The sequence below is a fragment of the Balaenoptera acutorostrata genome, chromosome 15 (genome assembly GCF_949987535.1).
Source record: "Balaenoptera acutorostrata chromosome 15, mBalAcu1.1, whole genome shotgun sequence".
Classification (NCBI taxonomy): domain Eukaryota; kingdom Metazoa; phylum Chordata; class Mammalia; order Artiodactyla; family Balaenopteridae; genus Balaenoptera; species Balaenoptera acutorostrata.
Genome location: NC_080078.1, coordinates 79,746,230 through 79,757,179, shown reverse-complemented (window position 1 = coordinate 79,757,179; position 10,950 = coordinate 79,746,230). Strand labels below are relative to the sequence as shown.

The 10,950-nt window shown below is 44.4% G+C and overlaps 1 protein-coding gene across 5 annotated transcripts in view; it reads left to right on the top strand.

Moving 5' to 3' along the window:
• Positions 1–10,950, top strand: part of NFATC2 (nuclear factor of activated T cells 2) — a 159,054-nt gene that overhangs the window by 35,566 nt on the left and 112,538 nt on the right. For all 5 annotated transcript variants that reach the window (XM_057528868.1, XM_028167299.2, XM_057528869.1 and 2 more), the window contains exon 3: positions 2,782–2,953. In XM_057528868.1, the coding sequence (XP_057384851.1) occupies positions 2,782–2,953 (172 nt within the window). The remainder of the gene's footprint in view (positions 1–2,781; positions 2,954–10,950) is intronic.

Genomic DNA, 10,950 nt, shown 5'->3' with positions numbered 1-10,950 from the left:
TCTGAGAACACTAGTGCCATCATAGGTCAGTCAGTCCCTTAAGGAAAGGAGTTTCTGGGTTTAATAGAGTTTAATAGACACCTTTGTGTAGGGACCGCTCCCTGCTGTGGACAGAATGTGTGGTGATTTCAAAGGCCATCTGACCACGGAGTTCTGAGACTAAAGTTTCCTGGAACCACCTTAGGAATGCTGATCAAGATCAACGCCTGGTGCAGGTTGAGAAACTGGGGCTCAGAGAGGTGAAGTGATACACCCATCAGCACCCAGCTAGTTCATGACCAAGTTGGAAATCAGAATTCGAGATTCCTGACACCTTGTTATTTCTGGTCAACTCCTTGATCAGTCTCCAAAACATGACTTATTTGGGAGTGAGGAGGAACATTAATATAAAATACGATTGTGAGGCATTTATCTGAGACTTTACTGTATATAAAATCCTTCCCTCTCCATTACGTGGCTTGATCTGAGAGGTTCTGATGAGTTAGAATCCTTTAGTCCCTAGCAAGTGCCAATCTGTGCCAGCCAGTGAGATATTTGCAAGAATTTTCTATTCGATTGAGAAGATAGAGTATTCAAAGAAGTCTCACGATGATATTTATCTCAGGGAGTGTGGATAACTCAGCAGAGGGCTGGAATTCAAATGCAGGATGTCAGACTGGCTCCAGTGGTCTGAGTCTTAAGATTATATTTTGGTTGTCAAACACCTATTCCAGAACCAAACAAAATTAGAAGTTGATACTTAGGGATATTCCATTGAATCTTCTACTCACTAAATGTTTTGATTCATACAGGGGTGGAGTGATTTTTTAATGAACCTTATTTTGCTAACTTTAGACAATTTTAACTTGCATACATGAGAATAAGAGTATTTAACACATATGGCACCTTGGATGTAGACAGAAGCTTGAAGGCATCTTGGAACTGTAACTAAGGTAGAAATAAAGGCACTTTAGACACCTGAGACTTCAGAGTTAAAGGGGCTTCAGGAGGCAATGTGGTTATAAAGAAGGGCTGGAGATATGCTTGCATAGTGAGGATGGAATTGTAAGTTGGATTGTATGTTCAAGTTCGGCTCTGGCACTGATGGTGTTTGTGGGGCTTCTGCCCCCCTCCACTCTCCCCTTGGAATTGCTGTAAGAGAGAAGGGATAGAATTGGCCTCCCTGCAAATGTTTAATTAAGTCCAGTTGATAATGTTAGCTTCTAGCAGTTTTGGGCTTAGCAGGAAAGACTGTCCTGATTAGATTAATGTTTTCTCCTGCATGTGAAAAATCAGGACATAGTGACACAAATCCATGCATTTGCAACTTCAAAGCTACTTTGAACATACGGGTGTTCTTTGAAGTAAAACTGCTTGTTCATTCATCCATTTATCCTTCCATTCATTCGTCCGCCCACCCACTGAATATTCACTGACGACCTAGCAAACCTCAGGCATTGCTCTAGACTCATTCCATCAATGAGGTATTTTCTTGGGCCTATTTTAAATAAATTAATAAGATAAGAGACAGTGTAGAGATGTGGAAGGAGCACTGGACCGGGAGTGAAGAGACTTAAGTTGGAGCCTTGGCTGTGTCTTGCTCTGTGATCTTGGGAAAATGTCTTTAGGTTCTCTTGGGCTCTGAGTGAATGGTCTAGATAGATTGTCAAGACTTCATTCACCTCTTCAATGACCTAATTCTAACCTCATATCAAGTACCTGATGTGTGTGCTGGGTAGGGTTGAGACTGTATAATAAAATGAAACTTAACGTAATGCCCTCAAAGAGTTTACAAATTCAGATGCCAAAGCATACATATCCGATACCATTAATACTGTAGTCAGATCGTCTGCAGGAAGTAACTATTTATTTGAAATATACATTATATTACATGAAAAAATAATTATAGCTAATAGTTATTGAGCAGTTATTGTGCTTAAGCTCTTTATATGATCTCAGTATCCCCATTTCACAGTTGAAGGAGACTAAGGCCTAGGGAGATAGAGGCATTTGCTCTAAGTCACACAGGTAGGTAGAGGTGGAGCTGGGACTTGTACTTGGGTGTGTAACTCCAGTCATGCTCTTGACCTTTACTCCTCATTTAATTGTAGGAAGTCTGAGTGGTTTGGCTCATCCATACCAAAACCAGACACCTCTCTGTGGTTAGATGTTCTACACTTGACCCAAGAAGTAATGATTGTGACTGGGAATGGCCTCTCCCTAAATTTACTTTTATTTGAGACATCAGACGTAGAAATAAGAGCTAGAAAAACTCTCAGATGTCATCTAGTCCATTTGTGGTTACAGGATACTGAGGATAAGAAAGATGAAGTTGCATACCTAACGTCACATGGCAAGTTAGTGACACAGTGGGGCCCCTGATTTCTATTTCAGTGTTCCTTCTCCCACACTTACTCCTTTGGAAAGGGAAAACATCCTGGCTAAGGGATGTTCTTTAGAGGTGAGAGGTGATATTCTTCAAAATTTCCAGAGGAAAATAAGCTACAGTGGTTCAGAACATGCTAGAACAATCATATTATGAACTTAGCTTCATAAACTGAGATGTCAGTCATTCTGTCTTCATCAAGATGGAAGAGAAAACAAAGAAAGAGAATGAAAAAGATCTCTACCTTGTGAAGAGCCCTACCTATCATGTCTGAGAAATGTGTGCCTCCCAACAGCCAACATTTTATCATATGCCCATTGGACATGATTTTCAGAAAAGGGACCATTTATGTTTATTGTACAGATTGACGGGATATGATTTATTGTACACATGACTGATTCTGTTTCCTCCTTCAGCATCCCAGTGACTGCATCCCTCCCTCCACTTGAGTGGCCACTCTCCCACCAGTCAGGCTCCTATGAGCTGAGGATCGAGGTGCAGCCCAAGCCACATCACCGAGCTCACTACGAGACAGAAGGCAGCCGAGGGGCTGTCAAAGCTCCGACCGGCGGCCACCCTGTGGTTCAGGTATGGCCTTGAGTTCTCTTCCTTTTGCGTCCTCATTTATCACTGGGTGATTTACTTCTGCTCAGCTACTGCTTGGTGCTTATTAGGTTGAGGTATGTGTCTTAGCCTCTTATTCCTCTGAGGGATGGGAAATTTGAGACTGAGTATCAGAAGCTAATCCAGCTACTCAGAAGCCATAGACAAAAGTCTTACTGAGCTGGATAAGGATAGAAATGATATTCATGCTCAAGCTTCTTCTTCCTTCTCTTTCTGATTGAGAGACCACTAGAATTTTGCAGAGGTTTCTCTATTGAAGGTTTCTGAAGCCATCATTTTGTGTTTAAATTTCAGATGAGAGTCCATTGAGGAAAATCAATATATTGAAAACTGGGGAAAAGTTAAAACTACGCAGAGTCAAATACCTAAAATAACTATTATTAGCATTTTGATATATTTCCTGTTGCCTTTTTTTCTATTCATAAACATGGCAATGTCTATCACTGTACATTTTTATACTTGATGTTATAGTAGTTTGTACTTTGATTTTTTTTCACTTTACATTATACTCTGAGCATTTCCTCCTGGTTTTTCCTTAAGCATTATCTTTTATGTCTGTGGCTTTTGATTTAACCTCAGATTTTTTTTTCAAAATAAGTGGAGAACTGTTTTTTTTCTCCAACATATTGAGTTGAAATATTCTTGATTGTATAGTCTGGTTAACCAGGAATTGCTGACTGGTGCCCACCAACCAACTCAATTAACCAGCCCTTTAATACATTTAAATTAATTTAACTCTTTTAAATTTGCCTTAAAGTAAAAGTATTCTATGATAAGAATCTGATGGTGCATCAAAACCCTTTAGAGTAGTTGTTAAAAATGCAGATTCTTGAGCATCCACTGAAACTACATGACACAAGTACAATTCAGACAAAAAACAAACATACAAACCCCTAACCCTAAAATCTTCACAGGTAGCTTTGAGTGTATATACCTGGTTAAGGACTTTAATGATAATATTAAGAACTTATAAATCCTGGCAGTTGCTTTTTCTAAATCTAACATCACAGCCTTTTGGGGATTTTGTTTGCATTCGTTGCTTCTTTTCATTTACCACAAGTCACATTTTACTATTTCTTTGCATGTCTAGTAATTGTTGACTGTATACTGACATTGTGATGATGACGTGTACTGGACATTGTAGAGACTCTTGATTTTGTTATCTTCCTCTAAAGGTAGTTCAGTTACTGGCTGATCACATTGAACTTTTATAGGCTTGATTTTACCCTTTGTTAAGGTAGACCTGTGGAAAGCCCAGGGTGTTCCCCATGCCCTTCAGGTTCATGGGGTTAGCCATCAAATTCCTTCTTTTGTGGATCTAGTTGAGGCTAGGTTTTAGACCATGTTAGGGCAGGTCTAAAGTAGCCCTTACTCTAAGGCATGACCTTACTCTTAAGGCCTAGTCTTTTTGGATGCTTTGTGGGGAGGTCACTCCTCTCTGGTGGGCTGGAATTCCAATACTCCAGCCCTGCTCAACCTCTAGTCTCTCTGTTTCCCTTTTTACCCCATAGCTGCCTCTCTCTGATAAACTCTGCACTTTCTTTCCCTGTGCTTACACAGCCCAGCCCTTGGCCAAGGACTTGGGGAGCTCCCCTAGCACCTTCCTCCTCTCTGATGCTTTACCCACAGATCCTAGCTGCTTCTACAGCCTGGGACTCTGAACTCTGTCTCCCCAACTGAGCAGGACCACTGTGTTCTGCTTGAACTCCACTCCCTGCATGTGGGAGGGAAACTGTCCCCAGGCAGAGAGCTGCAGTGAACATGGGCTCACCTCCTATGTTTCCTTTCTCTCATGGACCACAGTCTTACGCTGCCTGCTGTCTAGTGCCTGAAAGCAATTGACTTATCAACTTTTGTCCTATTTTATAGTTGTTTATGGTGGTAGGGCTGGTCTGGTACTATTTACTCTGTCATGCTTGAAAACTGATTTTTGGAAAAGAAAGTCTTCATATCATTATCCATCGATCAAGGCTTATCTGCTCTAGGGTGGGAACCTCTTGGCCTGGAGGTGGTGTTAGTGTGTGCTGGAGTCAAAGTCTTTGGTTGTAACAGAGAGAGAAACTCATTCAAAGCAGATTAGAAAAAGGGGATTATATGGGGAGGCTACTGGGGTAACATATCATCAGGTCAGGAGATTCAGCTCAAGAAGAACCTGGACTCATGGTCATGAGTCCAAGATTTATTTCTTTGCTCAGTCAATCCATTCAACAAGTGGATTTATTCTGCAAGTATTTGTTGACCACCTACCTTTTGCCATATACTGTGCTTGATGCCGAGATACAATGAAGACTGAAAGAGAAGCGGTGGTTAGCTTCCCTATGGAGCTCATGATCTAGGGGGTATAAAGTTATTGACTAATATAATCATGCAAGGGCTTCCCTGGTGGCGCAGTGGTTGAGAATCTGCCTGCCAATGCAGGGGACACGGGTTCGAGCCCTGGTCTGGGAAGATCCCACATGCCGCGGAGCAACTAGGCCCGTGAGCCACAACTACTGAGCCTGCGCGTCTGGAGCCTGTGCTCCGCAACAAGAGAGGCCGCGATAGTGAGAGGCCCGCGCACAGCGATGAAGAGTGGCCCCCGCTTGCCGCAACTAGAGAAAGCCCTCGCACAGAAGCGAAAACCCAACACAGCCAAAAATAAATAAATAAATTAATTAAAAAAATAATCATGCAAATGATAAAATTACAAATTGTGGCAAGTGGCAGGAAGGAAACGTGCACGAGGCTCTAGGTGTGTAAAATGGAGGAGCCAGTGTAGAGGGAGGAAGAGTTCCCTGTTAACATTTCCTTGAAGAAGAGACGGGGGTGGAGGATGGTGCATAGAGGGAACAGTATGTGCAAATGCTTAGAGGCCAAAGGAAGCAAACTGTGTCAGTGGACCTTGAGGAAGCCAGTGGAACCAGACTATGAAGGGCCAGAGGGAGAGAGGAGGGGGCCCGAGCGGGCAGGGCCCGAGTAGCCATGGGGGAGAGGTTGGCTTTTACCCTGAGATGGGAAAAGCAGGAAAGAAACAAGGAGAAGCTTTAGGAGGCTCTGTCCATGGTGTCTGTCCTTTCAGAGCTATGTGGTATCTTTGTTCTCTGATTATCCAACAAACATTTGTTGAGCACTGCTATGTACCAGGCATGGTTCTAGATTCTGGGATGTGGTATGAACGAACCAGCCAGAAACCCTCACTGTCATGAACTTACAGTTCAGCAAGATGATGCTAATAATAGTTAACACTTAGTGAGCATTGACCGCATGTCAGACCCTATTCCAAGTGCCGTCTGTGTTAACTTATCTAATCCTCAAAAAAGCCCTAAGAAGCAGTTACAGTTCGGTCAAGGAGATGTCCAGGAACTTGTTCAAGATCATAGCTCTTGAATGGTGGACTCAGGATTTGGATTCAGGTGTCTGGCTTTGCCTGTTACACAGCTTTCCTTGTCTTCCACATCGCTCTGCAGAACAGCTTTCCCTGCCGCCTCATTCTCACCAGGCAGGGAAGTCCTGGTGGAGAAATGCCCACCAGGCCCTCCTGCCTATCGATTTTCTATGCTGTCCGTGTTCTAGCCCCTCACCAGCTCGTTGGAGCCCAAGTCCTGACCCTCAGGGAGATTCTAATTGGCCCTGGGGTGGGGAAGGGTGCCACCCCCAGTCCAGTTAGCTTGGCCGGAGAGGTCAGACCATGTGTAGTGCAAGGCTCTGCTCACCCGTTCATCAGGGGCTGGGGCCATGGAAAGTTCCAGAGAAGGGAATGGGCTGGACATGCAGTTCCGAGGATGCCCACTACGCTATGCTTGATGTTCACGCCCCTCCTTCCAACAGCTCCCCAGGATCCGCCCCTCTTCTTGTTCGTAACTTTGAAAACTCAACGTATGACTTAAAAATCTGTAGCCATATCCTCAAAAGACACAAAGTGTCATGGACATATATACACTACCAAATGTAAAATAGATAGCTAGTGGGAAGCAGCCGCATAGCACAGGGAGATCAGCTTGGTGCTTTGTGACCACCTAGAGGGGTGGGATAGGGAGGATGGGAGGGAGGGAGATGCAAGAGGGAAGAGATGTGGGGACATATGTAGATGTATAACTGATTCACTTTGTTATAAAGCAGAAACTAACACACCATTGTAAAGTAATTATACTTTAATAAAAATGTTTTAAAAAAAAAGACACAAAGTGAAGTCTTTAAAAAAAAATCATTTGAATAGATTGGGTTCTCTTCAAAACGAGATGTGCTAACCCCTGATTTTTAACATAGGAAGTCAGTTTTTTAAAAACTTCTTTGAAAAATGAAGAGGAGAGGGGACTTTAAGAAGACAAGGGCTCTTAACCTTTAAGTAGGTGCGAAAACCCCTTTCGAAATCTGGAGGGTTGCCCTTTCATTCCCAGAAGAGCAGCGAAGCCCTGTTTTGTACCTTGCCTAGATGCTTCTGCTGGTTTCTTTCTTGATCTCTGTCTCTCTCCTTATCTCTCCATCTGTTTCTATTTCTGTACTGTACCATGGCTCACTTTTCCCCCTCTCGATGATTGGTCCTCACCTTTCTCTTTTTTATTTGCCACACTATAAAACTTCACTTTTTTTTTTTGCATGCCTAGTGGTTTTATGCTCCTCTTTATATGAAAATAAAATGAGTACATGACCATTTCATTCTCTTTCTTTACATGTAAAATTTCATATCTTAAGCATATGCCGTGTTCAGCTGTTTTTCTTTCTTTTTTCTTTCCTCTCTCTTGAATGTCACTTGATCTTGGAAGAAAGTTTGTTCCAAACCTTAAATGCTTTTCAGATCTCATGACTCATTCATTCGGTGAACATTTTGTCAAGGGCTTGCTCTGTGCCAGGCACTGTGCTAGGCGCCAGTAATGTAATGATGGGTGAGATGGACACAGTTCCTGCCGTGATGTAGCTCAAGGGGCACCAGATATGCCAAGTAGACCAGGATGGTTGGTGTGACCGTTGCTGAGATGTGGGTGTGTCAGGGAGGCCAGATGAGGGCCATCTGGGATGACACCTGGACTCCAAGGTAGGACGTGACAGCTGATTAGGAGTTCATCTGTTGGATTCACAACTTGGGGCGGGAGGTGGTGGTAAGTGCTTTGACAAAACAAACCGTGCCAAGAAAGTACTACTTGGATGACCTGCTTTAGAGGGAGGGAGGATCCCTCTGAGGTGGTGACTTACCAGCTGGGGCCTGGAGCAGATGATCGAGCCAGCAAAGACAGGAATGTTGCCCTTCCTCTCTCTGTCTCTGTCTCTTTTGGTGGTGGCGGGAGCGTGTTCCACGCACAAGGCACGGCACACACGGAGGTCCTGAGGCTGGGAAGAACTTGGTGTGTCTGAGGAGCCGAAGGAGGGCCAGTGCCACTTGAGTTTAGCTTGGAGGGTGATGGTTGGCAGGACTCATAAGCCAAGATGAGGAACTAGGGTTTTATTTCAGGGCAAGGGGAAGGGAGTGCCGAGTTTTGAGCAGGGGAGGAAGATGATTCTGATTTAATGTTTTTGGGATCACTTGGGCTTCCCTCTAAGGAGTGGGCTTCTCTACGGGAAGAAGCAGGGAGGGGAATTTGATAGGCTGTGGCAGTGCCGGCTGGAAGGTCAAGGTGGTGAGGACTGGGAGGTGGCATTGGGAGGGGAGGGGATGGATTCCAAGGTGTGAGCTTCGGGACTTGGTGCTGGCTTAGGTGTGTGGGGGGGTGAAGGAGTGCCTCGGTAGAGGGTGGTGTCATATGCCACGTGGGAAGACCTGGGGAGGCATTTTCCTAGGGGAAGATTACGAGTTCAGTTTGGGGAAGGGCTTGTGGGGCATCCAAGCAATGACGGCAAGTAGGCAGTTGGGTATATGAGTCTGGAGCTCAGAAGCAGAGTCATAGACTTTCTAACGCTCAGGCCATCACTACAGGGCTTAGTGCATATCCACTTGTAAGGATTTATTTCCCATACCCTCAATAACAAGCTGCATCTCTCTAGAAGGAGTGGACTAAGGAGAGAACCAAAGAAGTGAGTGCAGAAACAAGATTACAAACTGAGTGCTCGTGGGAGCCAGACGATGGAAGGAAATGACTGCCTTGGCCAAGCAGGGAGCAATAGGGAGTGGTGGGGAGTAGAGCACAGCACAGTATGTACCTTCTCTGAAGGAGGCAGCTGGTACTCAGCCCCCCTCGGTTATGCCATGTGGGAACCAAAGTTGCCAGGTTTCACAGTTTTTATTAAGGGGAGCTAGGAATCTGAATTTTTATGTATAATTTCTGATTTTTATATTTTGGCTACTAAATCAAAATTTGAGTTAGATTTAGCTCAAGGCAAATATCCTCAAGTTCATAGCCTCTGGGGGTTAATAAGGACTGTGCTACGTTAAGGGTTATCAGTAGAAAGGGAAGTAGGAAAGAGGCTATGTTTATACGATTTCTAAGAATTGTCCAGTTAGGGAAGGAGCTCTGTTCGCAGCCAGACCCTGGACATTTCTCCTATAAAGCTCTAAATCCCGTGGAACTAGAGCAAGTTTATGGTTTTTTCTGAGGAGCCTGGGAATCTTAGTTCTTTGACGTGACTTTGACCTGTAGGGATCAGAGAAAGGGAACCACTTGATTCACCTTGAAAGAGCCACATGCCTTTTGGTGGAACCCTGCCATCATCTCCTCGTTCTGTTTCAGGATAGGAAGCAGTGGTCCTTTGGTGGACAAAACTGCCATTCAAAGGCAGCTTTGCAAGGTTGGGCTTTAAGCGTTTCCATAGCTCTTCAGCTTATGGGATCTCATAATACCCCAGCTGAGAGTTGCCTGTATAATGCCACTGTCATTTAATCCTTTCCCTGGCTGCTTCCAGACCCTTTAACCATAATCCTGCATAGAAATTCCCGGTAGAGGACACCTCATTATTTTCCTCATCCATCTTTGTGCTGGGGTTTTCAATAAACGTTATTCTTACCACTCTCTGGGACATGTTTTCAACTGAAAGAAGGATTGGAAAGCCATCCTTTTCGTTATAAAGTAGTCAAAATATGAGATTGTTTAACCACAGTACACACCTCCAAAGACAATACTCCTGATTCTTTCAAACAGATGTTCAGACATATGGAAAAAACATGGGCAGTTCCTTTAGGAGAAATTCCTTGCAGATGCAGAAACCTGATCTCGATTTCATCCTGGGGAACAGTAATGAGCTTTGCAGAGAGAAGAGTGGGGGGCCGGGGCGCACCTGTCCAGGTTACCGCCTTCCCATCCTGGAGGAGGCTAGTAAAGTCTCCGAGCTTTCATCTCGTAAAACAGATTACGGGACAGTGATTTTCATCCTGTTGGATTTTGGCTTTTGTACTCTCTGCGACTCACTTTAAATTATATCTAAGACAGGGGAGAAAGAAGCCAGATGGGGTTTCCTCCTGACCGGGCGAAACTGGAGTCGTGACAGAGAGCCGCGCTTCTCTGGCAATTGGCTGGGCGTGTTGGCTTCCATTGACTAATAAAATTTTGTGCTCGGTGAGGCTGGTTCCATGAAACAGGAAGCAGGTCTTGCTGATGCTAATTTGTCTTGATCAGGGCTGCTGCGTTTGCTTAGCACTACAGAGGTTCGATGAGACCTTCTGGAGAAGGAAAGGAGAAGACGAGTGAAACAGTGATCCTCAAGCTTCAGAGGAGGAGCACGTGGTCTGAGGTCATCAGGGATGCATTTTGCTCATTCATTCGTTTGCTCGAATTATTCACCCAGCGCCTTCTAGGTGCTCGGCACTCTTCCAGGCGCTGGGAATGCAGCCGTGAACAAAACAGACAGAAATTCCTGCCCCCGTGGCGCTGACGTTCTGGCTGCAGTGAGATAAACAATAAATCTAATAAATAGGAAAATTCAGTAGTACGTTGGAAGGTGATAAGTACTATGGGAAAAACTGCCAGGGCGAGGGGAATTGGGTGTGGTCAGATAGGCCTTCCTGAGAAGGTAGCATTTGAGCCAAGGGGGAGCTGAAGGACTAAAGGGTCCAGGTT